This window comes from Phoca vitulina, unplaced genomic scaffold, assembly GCF_004348235.1.
Source record: "Phoca vitulina isolate PV1807 unplaced genomic scaffold, GSC_HSeal_1.0 scaffold71, whole genome shotgun sequence".
Taxonomy (NCBI): Eukaryota; Metazoa; Chordata; class Mammalia; order Carnivora; family Phocidae; genus Phoca; species Phoca vitulina.
In genome coordinates, this window is record NW_022589774.1 from 11645558 (window position 1) to 11668637 (window position 23080).

General features: G+C 37.1%; 2 protein-coding genes across 3 annotated transcripts in view; one reads left to right on the forward strand and one right to left on the reverse strand.

The window, feature by feature from the left end:
- RNF2 (ring finger protein 2) overlaps window positions 1–3334 on the forward strand; it is a 49150-nt gene extending 45816 nt beyond the window's left edge. For both annotated transcript variants that reach the window (XM_032393127.1, XM_032393126.1), the window contains 2 exons: window positions 207–378; window positions 661–3334. In XM_032393127.1, the coding sequence (XP_032249018.1) occupies window positions 207–378; window positions 661–762 (274 nt within the window). In that variant the 3' untranslated portion in view covers window positions 763–3334. The remainder of the gene's footprint in view (window positions 1–206; window positions 379–660) is intronic.
- Window positions 3335–15249: 11915 nt separating this feature from the next.
- The window catches only part of TRMT1L (tRNA methyltransferase 1 like), a 53627-nt gene continuing 45796 nt past the window's right edge, over window positions 15250–23080 (reverse strand). Inside the window, exons 12-15 of the mRNA XM_032393059.1 lie at window positions 19969–20135; window positions 19387–19449; window positions 16779–16905; window positions 15250–16673 (exon numbers count right to left, since the gene is read on the reverse strand). Coding sequence (XP_032248950.1) covers window positions 16421–16673; window positions 16779–16905; window positions 19387–19449; window positions 19969–20135 — 610 coding nt within the window. The 3' untranslated portion in view covers window positions 15250–16420. The remainder of the gene's footprint in view (window positions 16674–16778; window positions 16906–19386; window positions 19450–19968; window positions 20136–23080) is intronic.

Consider the following 23080-nt stretch of genomic DNA (forward strand, 5'->3'; position numbering starts at 1 on the left):
TGTAGACAAATGGTGAGTTGTGTACTTTCCCCTCTTCTGTACCTTTCAATAAAAAATGTTTAGGCAATAGAGGAATAAAGTTTTAATGCTATTTTGTCAGTAATTGAGACATTTACATTTTATTTAGCTTGTTAGAAATGTATTCTATAATTTGAGTATGTTTTTATCATTAATGTAGAAATTAAATTATTAATTTATTTTTCCAGATACATAAAGACTTCAGGTAATGCCACTGTTGATCACTTATCCAAGTATCTGGCTGTGAGGTTAGCTTTGGAAGAACTTCGAAGCAAAGGAGAATCAAATCAGATGAACCTTGATACAGCCAGTGAGAAGCAGTATACCATTTACATAGCAACAGCCAGTGGGCAGTTCACTGTGAGTATTTAAAAGAATAGGCTGTTGAAACTGGGAGCACATTCACCATCTGAGACTGGCAGGTGTTTTGGTGGGGCCTAATAAAAATGGTTCGGGATCCTGAGACCCTGCAGAATGAGAAATTGCAGTGGGGTACCTTTTTGATATCTTTTGGTTGTCCTTTTATGAATAGTATAAGTGACAAGTTTTATCCTAAGATTAAAAAAAAACGGACTTTGATGTTTGTTTCATCTCACTACTCTGCTTTGAGCAGTTTTTTAATTCTTTCTTTTTCTGTTTTAGGTATTAAATGGCTCTTTTTCTTTGGAATTGGTCAGTGAGAAATACTGGAAAGTGAACAAACCCATGGAACTTTATTATGCACCCACAAAGGAGCACAAATGAGCTTTTTACTAAAACCAAGTCTGAGAATGAACTTTTTTTATAGCCTATTTCTTTAATATTAAAGATGTAACGTCTTTACTTTTATGGACAGAATCTTGGATATGTTGTTCAGTTTTCTTTCTGAGCCAGACTCGTTTACACTATTAGAATCTTTTCCCCTTAATTTAAGATTTCCTTTTTGGAAGGGACTGCAGTTATTCAGGACTTTTTCTTTCCTTTAAAAGTATATCTAAGTTGTATGTTTTCATGAAGTATGGTTCCATTTGGAGCACCCTTTTGACCCAGGAATTTTTCATAGTTCTGTATTCTTAAGATTCAGTTGGCTATCCTTTTCCCTCCCTTCAAAAGTTTTTTAGGCCTACAGAATGTTAAATAATATGTATTTTGACTTTTTTTCCTGGAGTCTTGTATATTTATAGTTTTCTATATAAGCTGTAGTATCTTCATGAAGACCAAGGCTCAAATTTACTGTGCTTAAAAAACAATTCTCATAGGATTATTATTTTCATGGTATTTTCTTCCATAATATCTCATTTTTTTAAAAAAGGTTCTTTATGAACTTAGTGTCCATTGTCATGCAATGTTATTTTTTTTCCATTTTTTCCCTCTAATTTTGGAATTTCTGATCCTGGGAAAGAGAAACAAAATGTCAAGTTCTATGAGAACTTGGTTCATTTACAGATTTCACTGAAGAAAGAAAAATTGGTCTTATGTAGTCTTCAAGTGTATATTTAAAGAGGTCTTTTGTATTAGCTTTACTGTCACTTCAGTTCCTTTATTATGTGTGTTTGATGTTTTTTCCTATTAAAATACCAGAGATATGGAGATATTTTGCACTTTAGCCTTGATGAAAAGTACAAGATATGTTCAAAGATTCCCTGATTCTTTTCTTATTCGTAGCCACGTAAGTTTCAAGAATAACATGGCACATAGAACTAACAACTGGAAAAAAAAGTTTGCTTCTGTTTGAAAAGTGTGTTCAGCATTTTGGGTGGCCCTATCAGTTTATCAGTTTGGTGTTCTGCTAATCACACTCTAGAGAAGCAAGTTAATGGAGCTTGAGCCCTGCCCTAGTAAAAGATTATTCTGTAGAAGAATGTCAGCAAGTAGGGTAAAGTCATTTTATTCTTCTTAATTTAGTTTTATATTGAGGGACAGTGTTGGGCTTTTGGAACCAGAAGGCTTTATGAAGACAGATCAGAAATAAGATTGACTTGTGTGTTACTTTTCATCACTGTCCTGATTCCAGGTATGTTTCCAAGTTTATAATTATCACAGTATTGACAAAGACTCGATTGCATTGAGAAATTAACCCCAAAGGGTTTTTTTTTTTTTTCCCAGGGGTGAGTAGTCCTCCAGTACCATTGTAACTAAATAACTGTCTAGTCATTGTAAATATTTATCTGTCATTTTTGACAGATTGGGGCCAGCTTGATGTTTTAAATCTTCAGTCCAGTATGAAAACTTAAAGGTTCATTAAATTTTTTAGCATTTTATTGAAAATATTTAAAATCTGTTTTTACAGTTTTATTGGTAATCTGTGCCATGAAATTTGAAGACCACCAAAAATCAAGGGAAATTTTGTATTCAGTTCCTTTTCTGGTGTAATGTTAAGTTGTATAGATTATTAATGCATGTCCACTGAATATAACCCTGGTTTTGTGATATAACTGCTTAGATTTTATTGGTGATATTAGATTAGTGGTTGCATTAAATAACTAAATTCCCGTTGTGATTAATTGAAATTTTGTCTTGAAGCAGAAAATTATTTGTGAATATAAGCTTTGTGCTTAGAGAATGTGTTTCTGTCTGTCGGTATGGGAGGATGTAAACTCTTTGCATCATTAGTGAATTCATTAGATGTGTAATTCTTTGCAAAATATAATAGGTATTTGGTAGAGCATTGAGTGTAGTGTGCGTGTGCACGTGTGCGTGCATGTGCACGCACGTGTGTGTATGTGTTTGGTGGGTGGGTACAGTTTACCATCGCTACCAACCAAGGTTTTGTAAAGTATTCTCTAAGTAACTTCTGTACCCACCGTTTCAGTTGAAGAACAAAAGGCTCACCAAATGCGGTAGGGCCTTTGGATACATTATCATTTTAAAATTTATTATAGTAAAATATACATAACCAAATTTACCATTTGAACTATTTTTATGTGTACAAATGAGCGGCATTAAGTACATTCACAGTGTTATGTACCTCACTACTATCTAGTTCACAACTTTAAATTCATCATCCCAGACAGAAACTCTGGGTTCATTAAACAGTAACTCCCCGCCCTCATCCCCCAAGCCCTTGGTAACCTTTATTCTTTCTCTCTTTGAAGTTGACTATCTTAGGCACCTTTTATAAGTGGAATCATATAATATTTGTCCTTTGTGTCTGTCTGATTTCATTTGGCATAATGTTTTTAAGGTTCATCCATGTTGTGGGTTTATGTCACATTTTGTTTAACCATTTATCTTTGGATGGACACAGATTGATGGACACTTTTTGCTGTTTGAATAATGCTACTATGAACATTTTTGTACAAGTATCTGTTTGAGTCCCTGTTTTAAATTCTTTTGAGTATATACCTAGAAGTAAGGTTGCTGGAATATACAGTAATTCTATGTTTAATTTTTTGAGGAACCCCAAACCATTTTCCCCAGGGGCTGCACCATTTTATATTCCCACCAGCAATGTACTAGGATTCCAGTTTCTCCACATTCTCACCAACACTTGTTATGTTTGTTTTGTTTTGTTTTGTTGTTTTTAATAGTTATCCTAATGAGTGTAAAGTGTTATTTCATTGTGGTTTTGAATTACATTTCCCTAATGGCTTGTGATACTAACTAAACATCTTTTCATGTGTTTACTGGCTATATGTATATCTTCTGTGGAAAAACGTCTATTTAAGTCTTGCTCATTTTTATTTGGGTGGTGGTTTGTTGAGTTGTAGGAGTTTTCTAATCTATTATCAGATATACGATGTACAAATACTTTGTTCCATTTTGCGGGTTGCCTATTTACTCTTGATAGCGTCCTTTGGTGCACAAAATTTCTAATTTTGATGAAGTCTAGTATGGCTATTTGTGTTGTCGTTGTTGCCTGTGCTTTTTGTGTCCTATCCAAGAAAGCATTACCAAATCCAGTGTTAGGAAGATCTTCCTATATGTTTTCTTCTAAGAGTTTTATTTATAGTTTTAGTTCTTACATTTAGGTATTTGATCCATTTTGAGTTTTGTGCATGGTAAAAGGAAAGGATTCAGCTTTGTTGTTTGCTTTTGGATATCCAGTTTTCCCAGCACCATTTGTTTGAAAAGACATGCTTTTTCTCCATTGCATTATCTTGGCAGTCTTATGTGAAATTAATTGACCATGTATGTGAGGGTTTATTTCTGGGCTCTGTATTCCATTGATCTATATATATATGACTGTCCCTTTGCCAGCACCACAGTTTCAATTACTGTAGCTTTGTTATAAGTTTTACATTATAATTTTAAATTCTTTGAACCTTTGAAGAAGACCATGTTTCCCTTGTACATTTTAAGAAATTGAGGTTCAGGATTCTGATTTGGATAACTAAACATGAAATAATCGAAATGCTAGATGAGAAAAGGTGTCTTTTTAAAATCCCCTCACATTTCTATTTAGAAACACTTTTCTAAAAATAAAATAGAAGCATAGTTCTAAGAAAGGAATATTTGTGTGCAGTTGTTGTCACTATAAAAATTACTTCCTTGAGAATGCTTCTGAAAGAGTAAGGACCGCTGAAAATCTGTTCTTCCATAAAAGTGATGAGAACACTGTAAAAGTAGTCAAAATCAAGTTTTTCAAAACTCTAAAACTGAACTAAAGGCTTTCAATAATCTAAATATTTATCAGTAATAAAAACTATAATACAAGTTCCATAGCATTATAGATTGCCCTACCCCCTTCCCCCTAGTTCTTGGGTAGCCTTGAAAAGGAATAGCCTTGAAACTATGGCAGCAGTGAAAATCAGCAGCCTCGTAACCACTGGAAGGGGCTTAAAGCTCCCTAAAAAGCCCATCCCAGAGAATCATCACTATTTGACTTGTGTGGTCCTTCACTGAATAGCTCTATTCCCAGAACTTGTCTTTACTTGATCTGACTCTGCCCATGTGTATAGAGCCCTATCTACAGCCTTTTTGTTAAAAACAGCTTCAGTTGTTTAACGTAGCAGGTTTTTTTGAGGCAGTTATACCAGTTGGGACTAAAAAGAAGGTGGCCAAAAAATAAAAGGAAAAGCTGAGGAATGACATGTCCGTGTAGGATTTGAAAAGCGTCAGCATATTCCTGTGAATATCGAAGGCTGCATGCATGTGCAAGGCTATATGTGTTCCCAAGGGGAAAAAAACAGGAAGTCACTAATCGCACCTGTGGCACAGTGTGAGCCTCTGCAAGCAGGAAGTGAAGGCTAAAGTAGAGTTGAAAAACAAAACAAAAAACAAAAAACTATATGTTGTGGTGTTGAAGGCCAACCCAACACATTTACAGAGTACTTCAACAAGGCTGAGGGAATTATGTCATTGTTTCAAGGCATTTAAGCATTAGCATTAGCTGACCTCTAAGTTAATGAAGTAGAATATAGTGGTCACACATGGCAAAGAATGCAGTGTCTTATTAGAATTAGTCCAGGAAGGTCACTCAACAAACCACAAACACAATAGACCTTGAGGAGGTGAAAGGGTTCTGTTGTCCAGAGTTGCCTGTATTATTTTAAATGTCTAGTTTCAACAAAAATTTACAATACATGTGAAGAAGCAGGGAAGTGTGAAGATACCCACATGTTGGACTTAACTAAACAAAGACTTTGTTATCTTCTAAAATTGTGTCCAAAGAACTAAAAGAAACCGTATCTTAAAAACTAAATGCGAGAACAATTTTTCACCAAATAGAGAATAACATTAAAGAGGTAGAAATTATGGTAAAAGAACCATGTAGAACTGGATTGAAATAGTACAGTGAAATAAATTCATAAAAAAAATCCTGGGATGCCTGGCTGGCTTAACCAGTAAAGCATGTGATCTTGATCTCGGGTTTGTGAGTTTAAGCCCCACATTGTGCATAGAGCTTACTTAAAAAAATTAAAAATAGAGGAGCTAACAGATTTGAACTGGTAGAAATATTCAACAAATGTGAACACAGTCCAATTGAGAGTATCCTGTCAGAAAAAGAAATGAAGGAAAAAGTGCTGCAGAGACCTGTGGGACACAACTTGCATAATGCGAGTCCCAGAGGAGAGGAAGAAAAGGGGCTCAAAGAGTATTTTAAGAAGTAATTGCTAAAAAATTTCAAAATTTGATGAAAAACATGAACCTGCACATCCAAGAAGCTCAACAAATGCTAAATAAATAAGACTCTTGGAAACAGCAAGAGGAAAGTAATTCATCACATACAAGGGATTTTTAATACGATTAATAGCTTCCTTATGTGAAGTCACAGAAGCTAGAAGGTAGTGAATGACAGACATTTAGAGTCATGAAAGACAAAGTCAACTAAGGGGGTGCCTGGGTGGCTCAGTCGGTTAAGCATCTGCCTTCGCTCCGTTCATGATCCCAGAGTTCTGGGATTGAGCCTGAAGTCAGGCTCCCCACTCAGCAGGGAGTCTGCTTCTCCCTCTCCCTCTGCCCCTTCCTCTGCTCCTTCTCTCTCTCTCTCTCTCTCTCTCTCTCTCAAATAATAATAAAAAATCAAGAATATCTATATGCAGCACAATTATTCTTTGGAAATGAAAGAAATTGAGATATTCCCACATGAAAACAGAACAAATTTGTCTTAAGCATACCTGCTCTTTAAGAAGTACTAAAGGGAGTCACTTAGACAAAAGTGAAAGGACATTAGATAGTAACATGAATCCACACAAGTAAGTAGAACTGGTAAAGTTAACTATGTAATTAAATAAAAAGGAAGGTATAAATGTATTAGCTTGGGTTGCTATAACAAAATACCATAGTTTGGATGGCTTAAACATCAGACTTTGTCATAGTTCTGAAGGCTAGGAAGTCCAAGAACAAGGTGTGGATAGGTTAGGTTGGTTCCAGGAGGTGAGGGCCCTCTACCTGGCTTGCAGACGGATGCCTTCTCACTGTTTCCTCACATGGTAGAGGGAGGAAGAGAGATCTGGTTTCTTCCTGTTCTTACAAGGACACTAATTCCATCATGGAGGCCCACCTTTATGATTCCATCTAAAACAAATTACCTTCCGTAGGCCCAACTTCCAAATGCTGCCACATTAGGGGTTGGGGCTCACAGGGATTCAGACGTTCAATTGTAACTGCTTGTTTACATCTCTGATTTAGAAAGAAAACTGTATAAAGTAATAAATGTAGAACTGTTGAATGCCTTATGTATAAAGCTGTAATTTGTATGGCATAAAACATCAAGGAGGGAATGGGGCAATATTGGAGCAAAGGTTTTCTAGACTATTGAAATTAAGCTGATATTAATCTGAACTAGAATATTTCAAATTAAGATGTCATCCCTAACACAACCACTAAGAAAATAAATCCCCCCAAAATATAGTAAAAGAGACAAAATGGCATAAAAGAAAATAACATTTAACACAAAAGAAGGCTGTAGTGGAAGAATAGAGAAATAAGACATAACAACAAACTCTCAGATTGTAGGTCTTGTTACCCTTAACTATGTTAGATGTGAATAGACTGCCATTAAAAGGCAGATATGGCAGATTAAAAACACGCATACTTTAGTTTCAGAGAAACAAATTGGTTGAAAGTAAAAGGATAGAACATAAAACAGTAACCAAAAGAACCAGAGTAGCTATACTAATATCAGACAAAATACACTTTCAGACAAAAATTGTTGGAGACAGATTGTTTTATAATGATCAAAGAGTTCATCAGGAAAATGTAATAATTATAAACATGTATTCAAACAATAGGACCTTAAGATACATTGATGAGGCAAAACCTGGCATAATTGAAGGGAGAAATCAACAATGATAGTTGAAGATGTTAATACCTCTTGTCATAAGGGACAGTTCAACTGGGCAGAATATCAGCAAGGAAATAGAAGACTTTTGAACAACACACAGTAAAACCAAGTAGACCTAACATACCTGTAGCAAACTTTACACAACAGTAGCAGAACACATGGAATGATCTCCAGGGTGGGCAGGTTTACATCAATCAAGCCTTGGTAAACTTCAAAAAACACACATGCAGACATACACAAACACAGCAGCATACAGACTCTGGGTATAATGGAGTGAATTTAGAAATCAGTAGAAGGAAATTTGGTTAACTCACAAATAAATGGAAATTAAACAGTAAACCTAGAAAAATAATGTCAGAAAAAGTAAACTAGAAAATACTTCAAAGTGAATGAAAATGATGTGACATTCTGGAATTTACAGAATGAAGCTAAAGCAGTGCTTAGAGGGAAATTTATAGCTGTGGATACATATATGAACAGAAGATCTCAACATAACCTTCTACCTTAAGACACCGTGAAGAGCAAACCACAAAGCAAACAAGGACTTAAAAAAAAAAAAAGGTGAAATGGGTAATAGGAAAGCAATAGAGAAAATCAAACTAAAAGCTGGTTCTTTGAAAACAATAAAATTGACAAACTTTTAGACTGATCAAAAAACCAAATACTAAATCATGAATGAGGAGTAATTACTATCAACATTATAGGAAACATCATTATAAGGGAATAATATGAACATCTGTATGCCAACAAATTAGATAATCTTGATCAAATGGACAAATTCCTAGAAAGACACAAATTCTGAAACTGGCTCAAGAACAAGTTGAAAATATGAATAGACCTAGAATAAGAGATTGAATTAGTAATAAGACTTGCCACAAAGAAAAATGCTCAAGCCCAAATATTATACTGGTGAGTTCTACCAAATGTTTACAGAAAAATTAAAAACCTTCCCTTCATAAGTTCTTCCAAGAAATAAATGAGGCTTATTTTATGAGGCTAGTATTACTCTGGTACCAAAACCAGACAAAAGCATCACAAGAAAACTACAGATCATTATCTCTTGTGAATACAGAGATTCTGTATTCTGTATTTTTACATCTAAAAACAGAAACCCCACTAACATGCCAAATCCAATAACATAAAAGTTAATGTAGGACTTCTTCCAGGAATATGGAGTAGTGTTCTCCCCGAATAGGCTATGGAAAGTAGTCATTGCCAGGGGTTGGGGAAGGAGTGAATGGGGAGTGACTGGTTGCTAATGGGTATGGGGTTTCTTTTTGGGGTAATGAAAATTAGTAATTCTAAAATGAGTGGTGGTACTTCCACAACTCTATATATTCTAAAATCTCAAACCATTCCTTAATTCTTTAAAAGGGTGCATTTTATGGTAGGTGCCTTCTCCCTCAATGAGGTTATTTTTTAAAATGTAGAAGACAAATGGGTCTTCTGTTAAACTTTCTCTGTCATTTAGCATACTCTGGTCTAACCATCCTAGCCTTTTGGGCCCAATAAGTATTAGTGTCTAAAGTTGCTTCCAGCTTAAATATTTAATGATGCATTCTAATGCTTATAAATAGAATGTCTTTATATCACAGATGATTTATTTGGTGTAAAACTATGACCTTTTTGAATATGGCTATACATTTCCTTCCTATTAAAGAAATTCTCCCCAAGTTGCTGTACTTTTGGAAATTTAAAGCTAGAAATCACAAATTTCCTTTAATAATTATAATTAGGAGTTGACTTCGGAAGTAAATTAGTTGTATAGCTAAACTGTGGTTATTTTAGCAGATTGTAATTGGAGAGTTCTTTTCAGAGTTAAGTTACACTAAATTTCAGATGAACTCCTCAAAATCTTGTGATTTTTTTTTTCATTATATATATAACATTCACTACCTATTTCCACTTTAGATGGCTGTATTAGTTTGCTAGAGCTGCCGTAACAAGTACCACATAACAACAGAAATTTATTTTCTTACCATTCTGGAGGCTGGAAATCCAAGATCAAAGGTGGTGGTGTTTCTTTAGAAGCCTCTGTCCTTGGCTTGTAGATGGCATTTTCTCCCTTTGTGTTCACATGTTGTTCCCCTGAGCATGTGTGTGTCTGAGAACACCAGTCGTATCAGATCAGTGCCCAACCTCAGTGACCTCATTTAATTCAAATTACCTCTTTAAATACCCTACTTCCAAATACAGCCACATTCTGAGGTACTCAGGGTAGGACTTAAACATGAGTTTTGGGGGAACAAAATACCTATTATGGGCCTAGACACAATTTAGCAGGCAATTCCCAAGGTAAAGATGAAAGTATACTACTCTGTTACACTAAATTAATCTCTTAGCAAAAAATAAGATGGCTAAATTTTATTTGGTGACCAGTAATAAAAATACACTGAAGGAGGTACTGTTCAGTTGGCAAAAGATATTTGCTAAAAATGTATTTTTTCTCTTTAGACTGTGGATTAAAATGTAAACTGCCCAGTTTAAACCAAACCCCATTAAGATGATGCCAAAGGAATAATTTTGTTTTTTTTAATGAATAAATTTGACAGGTCAAAGGCAAGGGTTGTTGAGATAGATAATAGATGTTAGTTGTCAACACCTTGGGAAGTTAGGTGTTTTCACACAGATGATGAACAGTCGATGATGGTAACTGATTTAGCTGGATGAAACAAGATCAAAAACATCACAAAAGGCTTAACAACTGGGGACTTTGACTTAACTGGAAAGACAAGTGTGTAAAATGGGTGTGAAACTGAGATAGGTTAATGGTGTGTCTGAGGAGTATTTGGACCCACAGAAACATTCCCTTACCACCAGATCACTATCCACTGATCCAGCAGGAGAGGGGCAATAAGTTTTCTACAGAAAATGAACCAGAGCTGTGTGAGACTTGGGATACCAGGCATAGTAGAGGGGGCCCCATAATTATGGTGAGATGACTGGTCCGTTCCAACATAAAGTCCCCAGAATGCTGGTGGTGTAGTTTGCGATGATTTTGCTATCAAAAACTATGTTCTGGGAAATTCTTGGTGGTAGAAAATGGAAATGAAGCTGGAAGTGCTTTCTGCATCTGCATAGATAATTATCGAGTATAAAGTATACTGGTTTAAAGGGTTTCAGATAGAAAATGTACAGTAGACCGACCAGTGGTTAACCATAATTTTGTAATCTGTACCAGAATTTTCTGTGGGACTGCCTTTGGTCAAGTTTACAATTAAACTTTTTATTAAAAGATTTTATTTATTTATTATAGAGAGCAGGGGCAGAGGCAGAGGGAGAAGCAGACTCCCTGCTGAGCAGAGAGCCTGATGTGGGGCTCGATCCCAGGACACTGGGATCATGACCTGAGCTGAAGGCAGTCGCTTAACCGACTGAGCCACCCAGGCGCCCTAAACTTTTATGTACGCATTTCCTTTACTAAAGACAGATCACCAAGTGGCTAAAAGCAAGGGCACTTAGGTGAGCCTGATATTGGATCCTGGCTCTTTCACTTGCCAGTTTTAGAATGGCATTGGATAAATTAATCTTGCTTAGCCTTGCTATAAATTATAGGATATAATCTATGTGAAAACAACACTGTGTCGTTCTAAGTCTCATACAAATAATAAGTTATTGCAATTAATATGCCACTACCTAGGAAGTGTTTTGACTTGGCAAATTTTATTCTCTGGCCTACATGATCTAAAATTCTCATCCCATTTCAAAATTGCATAAAGTAGGTTGAAGAGGTTTGCAGTTTGGGCATTTCAAATATACAGTTTACTCACATTTTAAAGTTAATGGTTTTGTCTCTTCAGAGCTGGTAAAGGATCTTTGGGCTAGAAGAGGGGTTCTTTTCTGGGTGGGGAAAGGGTGGCAGCAAAGAAAGGGCTCATATGGCTGTGGATGACAAGGCCTTACAGATAAATGTATAAATGTAGACACTTTTTTTTTTTTTTAAGATGTTCAGCCTTTGTAACCTCTTGTGGGCTTTGTGAATTCCCTAATGAGGGAAAGTCAGTCTGTGTGGAGACTAAAATTGTGAGGTGTTCACTTTTCAACCTCCCCTGTAGCTTTAAGGCTGAGATACTGGAAACAGTTTGCTCTTGTGAATTGGCTGAATTTGCTATGTTGCTGTGTCTTTCAAGCAGGAGTAGAGACGCTGGTCAGGAAACAGGAGCATTCTTTCTTTTCTTTTTTAAGATTTTATTTGAGAGAAAGCGAGCACAAGCAGGGTGAACAGCAGAGGGAGAGGGAGAAGCAGGGAGCCCAATGCGGGGCTCCATCTCAGGATCCCGGGATCATGACCTGAGCCGAAGGCAGATGCTTAACTGGCTGAGCCACCCAGGTGCCCCAAACAGGAGTACTTTGAAAATTGGAGTAAGAATTTTGGAAAGGTTTAGATGAATGACTATCCTAAATCTTAAACTCCACTGAGCCTCACTTAAAATGGAAGAAAGCCCTTGGATGTCTGCTGCTTTGGCAGATGACCTCTAACCTCACTAATTTACGGATTTCCCTTGGAAAAAGCACCCCATCTGCTGTATCCTTACAGTCCTTTACTGCCTGCAGGATATAATTAGAGTCAGATCCCAGCATGTCCTTGGGAACAAGTACAGAGTGTGACCTGAAAAAAATGCTGTTTTGTTCAAATATACTAATGATATGTGGAGTATACCTGTGTAAATAGGTTATGTTGGATCTTGTAGGAACGTAATTTTAAATTGGGTTAAATTATTGATATGAATACACTTTTACCAGAAATTTTGGCTCAATTTGTCAGCTTGAACAGCAGGATGTCACTCTGTTTACTTGGTTGAAAGAAAAACTCAGCACTGGCTCATCTAAATTGAAGGTAAGATGCTAGAAATTCTTTGATATAATGTAGAGAAAGGAAATCAAAGACTTAGAGGAATGTTGGAGAGGATGTATTATTAGGTGATCTGCTCACCCACTGTCTCACTATAGATCTTATGAGAGCCTGGTCAACTTTTTACATAGGCATTGGGAAATACAGTGGTGAGCAGAGCATCCTTGAAAAGCTTTATAGGATGTCGATTGGCCGGGGATGCTGTGGAAGATGCTTCTGTTGCAATGGCCCTCCTCATTCAGTGGGCATTGCCCAGGCAGCACTGTGTCAGAAACCTAGTTCCCTTAGCTGCTAGACCAGAAAGGTGGACATAATTTTAGTTACTATAATAGGCAGTAAGACTGACAGGATGATCAGTATAGTCTGACAGGGAGTTTTTTGGCCTTGGCTAATTGATTATGTGAATCAAAGGGCCAGTGATCCTGTTTGATTTATATAACTGAAAACTACAGGTCTAACCTGAGCCACTATGTTTTTAAATTATTTTTTAAAAATATTTAAATTCAATTAAAATATAATGTATTACTAGTTTCAGAGGTAGAGGTCAGTGATTCATCAGTCTTTTGTAATACCCAGTGGTCATTACATCACGTGCCCTCCTTAATGTCATCACCCAGTTACCCCATGCCCCCCACCTCCCCCTCCAGCAACCCTCAGTTTGTTTCCTATGATTAAGAGTCTCTTAAGGTTTGTCTCCCTTTCTGATTTTGTCTTGTTTTATTTTTTCCTCTCTTCCCCTATGATGCTGTTTCTTAAATTTCATGAGATCATATGATCATTGTCTTTCTCTGATTGACTTATTTTGCTTAGCATAATACCCTCTAGTTCCATCCATGTCATTGCAAATGGCAAGATTCATTTTTTTTGATGGCTGAGTAGTAGTCCATTGTGTGTGTGTGTGTGTGTATATATATATACATACACACACACACACCCCACATCTTTTTTTTTTTTTAAGATTTGTCAGAGGGAGAGAGAGCAAGCACAAGCAGGGGGAGCGGCAGGCAGAGGGAGAAGCAGGCTCCCCGTGTAGCAAGGAGCCTGATGCTGGACTTAATCACAGGATGCTGGGATCATGACCTGAGCCGAAGGCAGACGCTTAACTGACTGAGCCACCCAGGCGTCCCCATACCACATCTTCTTTATCCATTTATCTGTCGCTGGACATCTGGAGCCATTATATTAGTCATGATCCCTTAGCAATTCCCAGGCCTGATTTAATTCATATTCCCAGAGCACTTTGGTAAAGGACCCTGCCATAACATCACAAAGATGTAATATTTATCTTCCTCTTAGCCTTCTCCAAAGTAACTTGTGGCCATTTACCAGAACAATAATGCACTGAGGAAAGAGATTCCTAGGCCTTTGGGATTACTAAACTGGTCTCCACTTCTGCTTTCTGGAAACCAGAACATCATCATACATTTATTCAGAGTGGAGTCTGACTGAACTCAAGTGATAAATGGAGTTTTAATGCAATTCCACCACGTTGGCTCCCAAACCCATCTCTTCTTTCCTTCTCCTACTGTATCCCAAGTGTATGGTTAGGGTAGTAATGTAAGCAACTAGCAACACACTGGTTTCTTGATGGTAGAGTAAAAACTGGTTTCTTGTGTTAATCAAATTTTAATGGAGGGATACATTCATGTTACTTTACAATGCAGTCAACATTTGTGTGTCCCAAACTAATACAGTTGTTATGGAAAGGAACAAGGTGCTAATGTGACATTATTTGGAATTTTAAAATGATTTCCTCTGTAGGTTGATACGTTACCTTAATAGAGTTCTTAACTACTTCCCACTATACCTTCTTTGGAAAATTTGCCTGTGTATGTGAAATTAATACATATATTTTAAATAACAGTAATTAATAATTTTGATATCAAATTAGGCTCCTGGCATAAAACCCAACTTTATCACTGATCAAAATGTTATGCTGATAAGCATTTAGCAAACTTTGAGACTGATATTCAATTTAACAATATGTACTAAATCAGATGGTCCACGTGGTTTGAATTCTGGATTTATAGTAATTTTTAACTATATAAACCAAAGTAACTAGTAACTTTTATTTCTTCTTGTGCTCATTTGTGAGTAATAATTTGAATTGGCAGGAATTAGTTTTTTTATGGTCATTATAGAAACTAACTTGCGCTTCACCTATTCCTTTAATAAAACATGATTCTGTTAATGGGAGAAAAGAAGAAATATCCTGCTAGAACTATGCTGTAATAAAACAGTTTTTTTTTATTTCTGCTAATACACTATGTTAACCTCTCTCCCTGGATTTTTTTTTTTTTTTAAAGATTTTATTTATTTATTTGAGAGAGAATGAGAGAGAGCACATGAGAGAGGGGAGGGTCAGTGGGAGAAGCAGACTCCCTGCCGAGCAGGGAGCCCGAGGCGGGACTCGAGCCAGGGACTCCAGGATCATGACCTGAGCTGAAGGCAGTCGCCCAACCAACTGAGCCACCCAGGCGCCCCACTCCCTGGATTTTTGTGTATGTCATGGGTGTGGTTTTTTTTTTTAAGATTTTATTTATCTGAAAGAGAGTGAGCAAGCATGAGCAGGACGGCAGGCAGAGGGAGAGGGAGAAGCAGGCTCCCAGCTGAGCAGGGAGCCTGATGTGGGGCTTGGCCCCAGGACCCTGGGATCATGACCTGAGCCAAAGGCAGACGCTTAACCGACTGAGCCACCCAGGCATCCTTGCTTTTTTTCTTACATAGTGTATTAAGACCTTTCAGTTCTAACTCCCTCTTCCATCCCCCCAGCCAATAATACTTGTAAAAAGTTACTTCCTCTAAGAAATACTTAAGGGTAAATAGGGATTAAGTCCTTGAGAAAAATCTAAACTTTATACCAAGTCCTTTTATCCAAACTCTTACATTCAAATGAAGCAAGAACAATATTTATTAAATGGAGTTTCTACTAATTTTCATAGTCATGTTAGCCTGGGCTACTTACACAAAAAATAATTGAGCACATACACACACCGAAAACAAAACAAATCTATCCCTCCCCACCCCCACAAAAATCCTCACTTCAAAAGCTCATACGCTGATAAGTTTTACTTCTGAGAGGTAGCACAACCAAGCAAATGAATATTGTACGTGCATTAACTGAGGCACTTGAGATCACCCAATTTAATTTACAGTAAAAACTTCAGAATTTCAGTGCTTATGAACAATTATTATATTAGAACAGTGGTCTCAATTTACTCTGACAAACTCTTAACTCTGACTTGAGTCATCTAGACCTAACTTATAAGAAAAATGTATTTCTATCTCAGGCAAGTATTTAAATTCTCAAAAGCTAGTAGTAAGTTAGAATGTGGAAAGAAGTATGATTTCTTAAAATTGGGAACACATTTTAGCTTCGTAATTGTGAAACAGCATTAGTGATGTGAAAGGACATTGTTCTATTCAGGGTCATTTCATATGTAAAAGGCTTCTGGCTTCATTTTGTGTGCTACAAACAGAAAAAGATGAATCACCTTAAGTAGACATGTGATTAAGAACAGTGAAGGATGGCTTCCATAACAGACATAAAATTCCAAACACTTTGCAAGTGAAAGTTTTCTGCATTACTAAATGGTAGGGTGATCTCAGTCATAAACCTGGCTTCATATGAAATGTTTTCATTAAAATTTTAAGTTTTCTTTACAGTAAGAAAAACCTGGAAAGCATAGCTCCCAAACTAAGTTAGAGACTGCTATTTTTCTGAATGAAAACAGCACTGTTTTTTATTTTTACACCACTGAATTAAAAGAATAGAAAAAGAACTACAGTTGGTATAGAGATTAGGCCATCTATACAGACATCTGAGTAACTCTTCTCTACATTTACCATCTTCTGCAACTGTTTGCTTCTGCTTTGTCATTCACTGACATTTCAACCCTGTCAGCTACTGTATCTTCGGACGCTGACTGGACATGGCCCTCCGACTGTCCTCCAGTATAGGTAGGGGTGCTGTACTTCAAAAGGATGGACTTAAACTGCATCAGAGGTGCATCTGTACGAACACCCATTGGGTCAAAATGAGTCCGGCTTACTCGAAAGCCTGCTTGAGAAAGATAGCACAAAAACTTTTTCAACCTGCAGCAAGGAAAGGAAAGGAAAAAATGAGATTCTGTATCTTATTTAAATCACAGTGTCATTAAAGTATGAAATACACATTTTGCCATTCACTGGCTGTCTTACTTTGGCATATTCATTCCTTTAATGCTGTGTCTGTGGATGTTGTAATAAAAGGGAGGATGTTCAGTACTGACATCAGTCTTTTGCCTTTTGGCTAAAGTTGTGATTGTTTCATTACCTTTTCTCTTTCCTGAAACATACACATATACACAAAATCAGATATAGTACCTTTATAATGACTCTTTTTGGCCCGGTATTTTTTATCCTGAAAGGTTTAAATGTTGATCAGTCTTAGAATAATAATTTTAGAGCTACAGAACAATTCATAGAGATTAGTCTAATTCCCTTAATCTATATATAAAAAAGGCTCAGAGACTTTAAAGATTTTAAAACTTAGGTTTTACCTTACTCTAAAAAGGATTTAAGACACCTTTGCTGAAGGTGAGCGGCCTGGCTGAAGTTATACAATAAACAAGTAAAATGATGCTCTTAAATCTAATGCTTTTTGCAATGTACCATAACCTTTTCCCTCCAACAGAGAAATTAAGTAGAAGAAATCATTTTAGGTGATTTGAATGTTAGAAAACTAGCTGAAGATGCCAATTGAACATTACTCTTGGAAAGAGCATATAGTAGTTATTAAACCATATATATTTTTTTAAAGATTTATTGGAGAGAGAGAGAGAGAGCAGGGGGAGGGGCTGAGAGAGAATCTCAAGCAGACTTCATGCTGAGTGTGGAGCCTGACATGGGGCTCGATCTCATGACCCTGAGATGATGACCTGAGCCGAAACCAAGAGTCAGACACTCAAACCACTGAGCCATCCCGGCGCCCCTAAACCATATACTATCAAAAGGAGTTGAAGTTTTCTTTTTTTTAAAAGATTTTATTTATTTATTTGACAGAGAGAGAGCGAGAGCAGGGACACAAGCAGGGGGAGTAGGAAAGGGAGAAGCAGGTTTCCTGCTGAGCAGGGAGACCCATGCGGGGCTTGATCCCAGGATCCCGGGATCATGACCTGAGCTGAAGGCAGACACTTAATGACTGAGCCACCCAGGCGCCCCAGGAGTTGAAGTTTTCTTGTCTTCAAATATCAACTCTAAAATGTTGAGCAACTATTAAAAATTACAGCTTATAATTCTATTCCTCTGCTCTTTCAATTTGGAGGGTACCTGGGTGGCTCAGTCGGTCAAGTGTCTGCCTTCCACTCAGGTCATGATTTCAGGGTCTTGGGATGGAGCCCCATGTCGCTTGTGACCCCCCCCAAAAATAAAAAAAAAATCTTAAAAAAAAACCCCATTAAAGTCCAAGTTGTCTTTTAATAATTTTTTAAAATTTATTTGCTTATTTTAGAGAGATTGCACAAGCGGGAGGAGCAGAGACAGAATCTCAAGTTGACTTCATGCTGAGCACAGAGCCTGACGTGGCACTTGATCTCATGACCCTGAAATCATGACCTCAGCTGGAACCAAGAGTCAGATGCCTAACTGACTGTGCCACCCAGAAGCCCCTAAGTTGTCTTTTATTTTATTTTTTTAAGATTTTATTGATTTGACAGACACAGCGAGAGAGGGAACACAAGCAGGGAAGAGAGGGAGAAGCAGGCCTCCCGCTGAGCAGGGAGCCCAACGTGGGGCTCAATCCCAGGACCCTGGGATCATGACCTGAGCCGAAGGCAGACGCCTAACAACTGAGCCACCCAGGCGCCCCCTAAGTTGTCTTTTAAAAAGCAAAACAAATGGGGCGCCTGAGTGGCTCAGTCATTAAGCGACTGCCTTCGGCTCAGGTCATGATCCCAGGGTCCTGGGATCGAGCCCCACGTTGGGCTCCCTGCTCTGCGGGAGGCCTGCCTTCTCCCTCTCCCACTCCCCTGGCTTGTGTGTTCCCTCTCTCACTGTGTCTCTCTGTCAAATAAATAAATAAGTAATTTAAAAAAAGCGCGAAACAAAACCTTAGACATTAAGGCACTGACATTTTATATACATTTTAAAATCCTTTTGAAAGGAAATTTGCAATGCCTAATATAACCGTATTTTAAAGTGTACATACACACATCTGAAATTATAAGGCCATACAGTAAATTCTTATGGCTAGGGAACAGGGTCGTCTAGTTAATTAATGGAATTATTATAAATCACATGTTGAGGGACACTTGGTTTGCTCAGTCAGTTAAGCATCTGCCTTCGGCTCAGGTCATGATCTCCAGGTCATGGGATCGAGCCCAGCATCAGGCTTCCTGCTCAGCGGGGAGTCTGCTGCTCTCTCTCTCTCCCTCTGCTCGTTCTCTCAAACAAACAACTAAATACATAAATAAAATCTTAAAAATAATAAATCATATGCTGATGAGAAAGTTTAAAGAATTAGAATAAAACAATCTTTATAGCTATCAAATATAATTTGGTTTTAGTTTTGTTCACATGGTTCTTCAAGGTCTTAAAGTTCTTTCAAGGGGATCACCATATATTAGAGACGTGAACAGATACATGTTAATAGAAATTGTGAACAGTGCAAAGGCCAGATAAACAAGTTTTACTGTAATTATATTGTCCGTATAATGAAAAAGCATTTTAGAGTCGGCCACCAAAGCAACCTCTTCTCTTCCTAACCTTTTACTACCTGTGTTTTTGCACTGATAAATACATATTTACATATATACACACACATACATACCTTGTGCAGTGTAATTATCTGTTGTGGTATCATCTGTAGTTTTAATAAACACACCATATTCTTCTAAAATAAAACAAACGGGAATAACAAAATATTTTACAGGATAACATTAAGAACAATTCAAAGTTTAAAAGCTTATTAAATTCTATAAATTCTATCCACATTGCTTTTATGAAATATGAGATTCTGTGTAAAAAGATTGTAAGAATTTTTTTTTAACCATCTAACAATAACTGCTGCTTCTAATGACTTATGAGAATACTAGAATGTCTAATAGTTCCACCCTTGTATCAATAGCCCGATAAAACTACAAAAGCCTATTTATACTAAAGAAAATAAAAGGACAAAAAACAGCCTTAATGAGTAGTAAGTGTAAACAGCCTCCGTGTCTCAATGGATATTATGAAAATTTTTGGCCACACTACTCTCAATTACCTACGGTTTCTCTTTCTAGAAAGCAGATATAGGGTAATAAAATCACAACAGACTTTGTTTTTTTAATCTAAAATTAGGGGAAAAAATATATATACGTATCTTAATAAAATTGTTAATTCATTCAGGCCCTGAATATAAATTAGTCACCTTGCTTGTTGAGATTTGAAGGTGCATGAACTGAAAACTGACTTTGAGGAGTACACTCTGATTCAAAGATTAATGTCTTTATTAGGGTCTGAATGTCATCTAAACCATGGTGAAAAGATTCAAATAGCATTCTTTTGAGGAATCCAGTATTGAAAAGGGAACTTGACCTGAAAAAAAGAAAATATAGAGAACTGGGTATGAGAAATGTCTATTAAAAAAGTATAATTTAACTACAGCTAAGATATATAATTATAGGATGGAGTAAATGCTGAAATTAAAAAAGAATTTGATTCAATTTAAAATTATTTTCTATTTTCCCACTCTTTTTATCATGTTAGTTCTCTAATGGGATTATTCATGGAAATTTCATTCAAAGTAAATCAACAAAAGAATTCATTGAACCCTCATATACAGTGTAAGGTATATAGCCCTGGGGTACATGGGGACGTGGAGGATATACCAAAGTATAAAATACAGTGTTTGCCCTATAAAAGCCTACAAATCTAGATAGGCACATAGTGTGATACAGAAGTTTTCATAAAGCATATTCCTGTCAGTAAAATCTTAATCCAATGTGTACATGTAGGGTGGGGTGGGCAGGAGTAGATATAGGAGAATGAGATGTTGTAATGGTGATTTTGTTAAAAACATGGCACAAGGGTAAGTCTGATACGCTTCCCATTTGAGAATCGCAGGTATAATGGACAGAATATGAAATTCCAAGTCAGATAAAACCTGGATTCTCATCCTGGCTCCACCACTTCTACCCTATGTAATCTTGAGTAATTAGCTTTTGAGTCTCTTATTCCTCATCATAAAATAGAAAAACTTCTCACACTTGTTATGGGAATTAATGAGATAGCACACATAAAATCATTAGTCCAAAGTATATCCTCAATGAAAGATATTATTAGGCTAGCAAATATATATGAAAGGATATATGATTTTAAAGTGTCAAACGAATGATCAATGTAAGATTTACTAAAATGGAATTTCGAGATAATTTTGGGTTAAAGCACTAAAGAGAGACTTAAAGAAACACTGTTTGTTTGTTTGTTTTTATTTTTTATTTTTTTTATTTTTTTTTTAAAGATTTTATTTGTTTGACAGAGAGAGATAGTGAGAGACAGTGAGAGCAGGAACACAAGCAGGGGGAGTGGGAGAGGGAGAAGCAGGCTTCCCGCTGAGCAGGAAGCCCGATGTGGGGCTCGATCCCAGGACCCTGGGATCATGACCTGAGCCGAAGGCAGACGCTTAACCGACTGAGCCACCCAGGCGCCCCTGTTTGTTTGTTTTTAAAGATTTTATTTATTTGACAGAGACCCAGCGAGAGAGGGAACGCAAGCAGGGGGAGTAGAAGAGGGAGAAGCAGACTTCCTGCCGAGCAGGGAGCCCGAAGCGGGGCTGGAGCCCGATGCGGGGCTCGATCCCAGGACCCTGGGATCATGACCTGAGCCGAAGGCAGACGCTTAACGACTGAGCCACCCAGGGGCCCCAAGGAACACAATTTTAATTGGAACTGGAGAAAGAAGAGACTGCATGAGAGTAAAGACATGAACAATGGTTTTGAGTGAGGAAATCCTATGACATGGCTTACAACTCAGTGCTGGAATCAAAAAACCTGAGTTCTGGCCTTGCCTGTACTACAGTTTCAGCCAGCACTTAAAAAATTTTGGGGGGTCAGTTTCAGCCAGCACTTAAAAAAACTGCCATAATCTTCTCATCTGTAAAATGAGGGAGGTGGGCTAGATCTTCCGTCTGGATCCAGCAACTTGTTACTCTTAATTTCCCCAGTTCTGAGATCAGGAGATTAAGAACAACATGTAGCAGGTGCTATAGGAAAGGTTAAGTCATTCTTAGTTTAAGAATATGTACATGAGATAAAAATAAAATAATGGGAATCAGTACAAACATTTACCATTTGAGTTAATTTTTAGGTTTAGTAGATGACTAAACCTTGAACTTATAAACAAGGTAGAAATCTGCAATGATTCTTGTCACAGTATTGTTAGGAATCTCAAATTTCTATCGGACTCTCTAGTAACAACCTAAAAGTAAGGATTCTGATTAAAAACAATTCAACTTTAAGTCACTAAAACCACAATAGCTAGTTTACTAATGATGCAAAAAACACATTAAATATTTGCAGCTGAGTCCCTTTGCAGCTGAGTCCCATCTAAATAGCTTTACCTAAAACAAAGGCAGACTTTTACTTTCACAAGCCCTTCTCACTTAAAACTAATTTCTTGAAGACCTCTTGTATTAGTTGACTCTTCTATAAAAAGTTATGGTGATCACTTCATAATCACACCCTAGTTCTACAAACTGTCAACTGAAAAAAGTCTCATTCTTACTATTCAGAAATGAATTATCTAGTTTGCAGATCAGCCAGGCTTCTCTTTGATCCCATGGTCTCTTAGCACTATTGCAAACTTGTGAGAATAATGGTATAGAAAAATCTGAAAACAAAAAACACCTCAGGTTCATAGGGGTAGAAGAGTCCTAATTATTTGACTAGACTTAAAAATTAAATTGAAATTTGCTTGTCTTTTACTACACATAATCAAAAATCAGCAATCAAATCAATATAGAAATCAATTTTGGATACAGATCTTCCTCAACCTACGATGGAATTATGTAAACCCAGGTAAGTTGAAAATAAATTGAAAATGCATTTAATAGGGCGCCTGGGTGGCTCCATCAGTTAAGCATCTGCCTTCGGCTTGGGTCATATCCCAGCCAGGCTCCTGGGATGGAGCCCCGCATTGGGCTCCTTGCTCAGCGGGGAGCCTGCTTCTCCCTCTCCCTCTGCCCCTCCTCCCTGCTTGTGCGCACTCTCTCTCTCAAATAAAAATCTTAAAAAAAAAATGTATTTAATAGACTAACTTACTGAACATCATAGCCTAGCCTAACCCACCTTAAACATGCTCAGAAAACACTTTCATTACCAAACAGTTGGCAAAGTCATCTAGCACAAAGCCTATTTTATAATAAAATATTGACTAGTTCATGTAATTTACTGAATATTATACTGAAAGTGAAAAACTAAATGGTTGTAAGTGTACTGGTTGTTGACCCTCCTGACTGTGTGACTGGCTTGCTGTTACTGCCC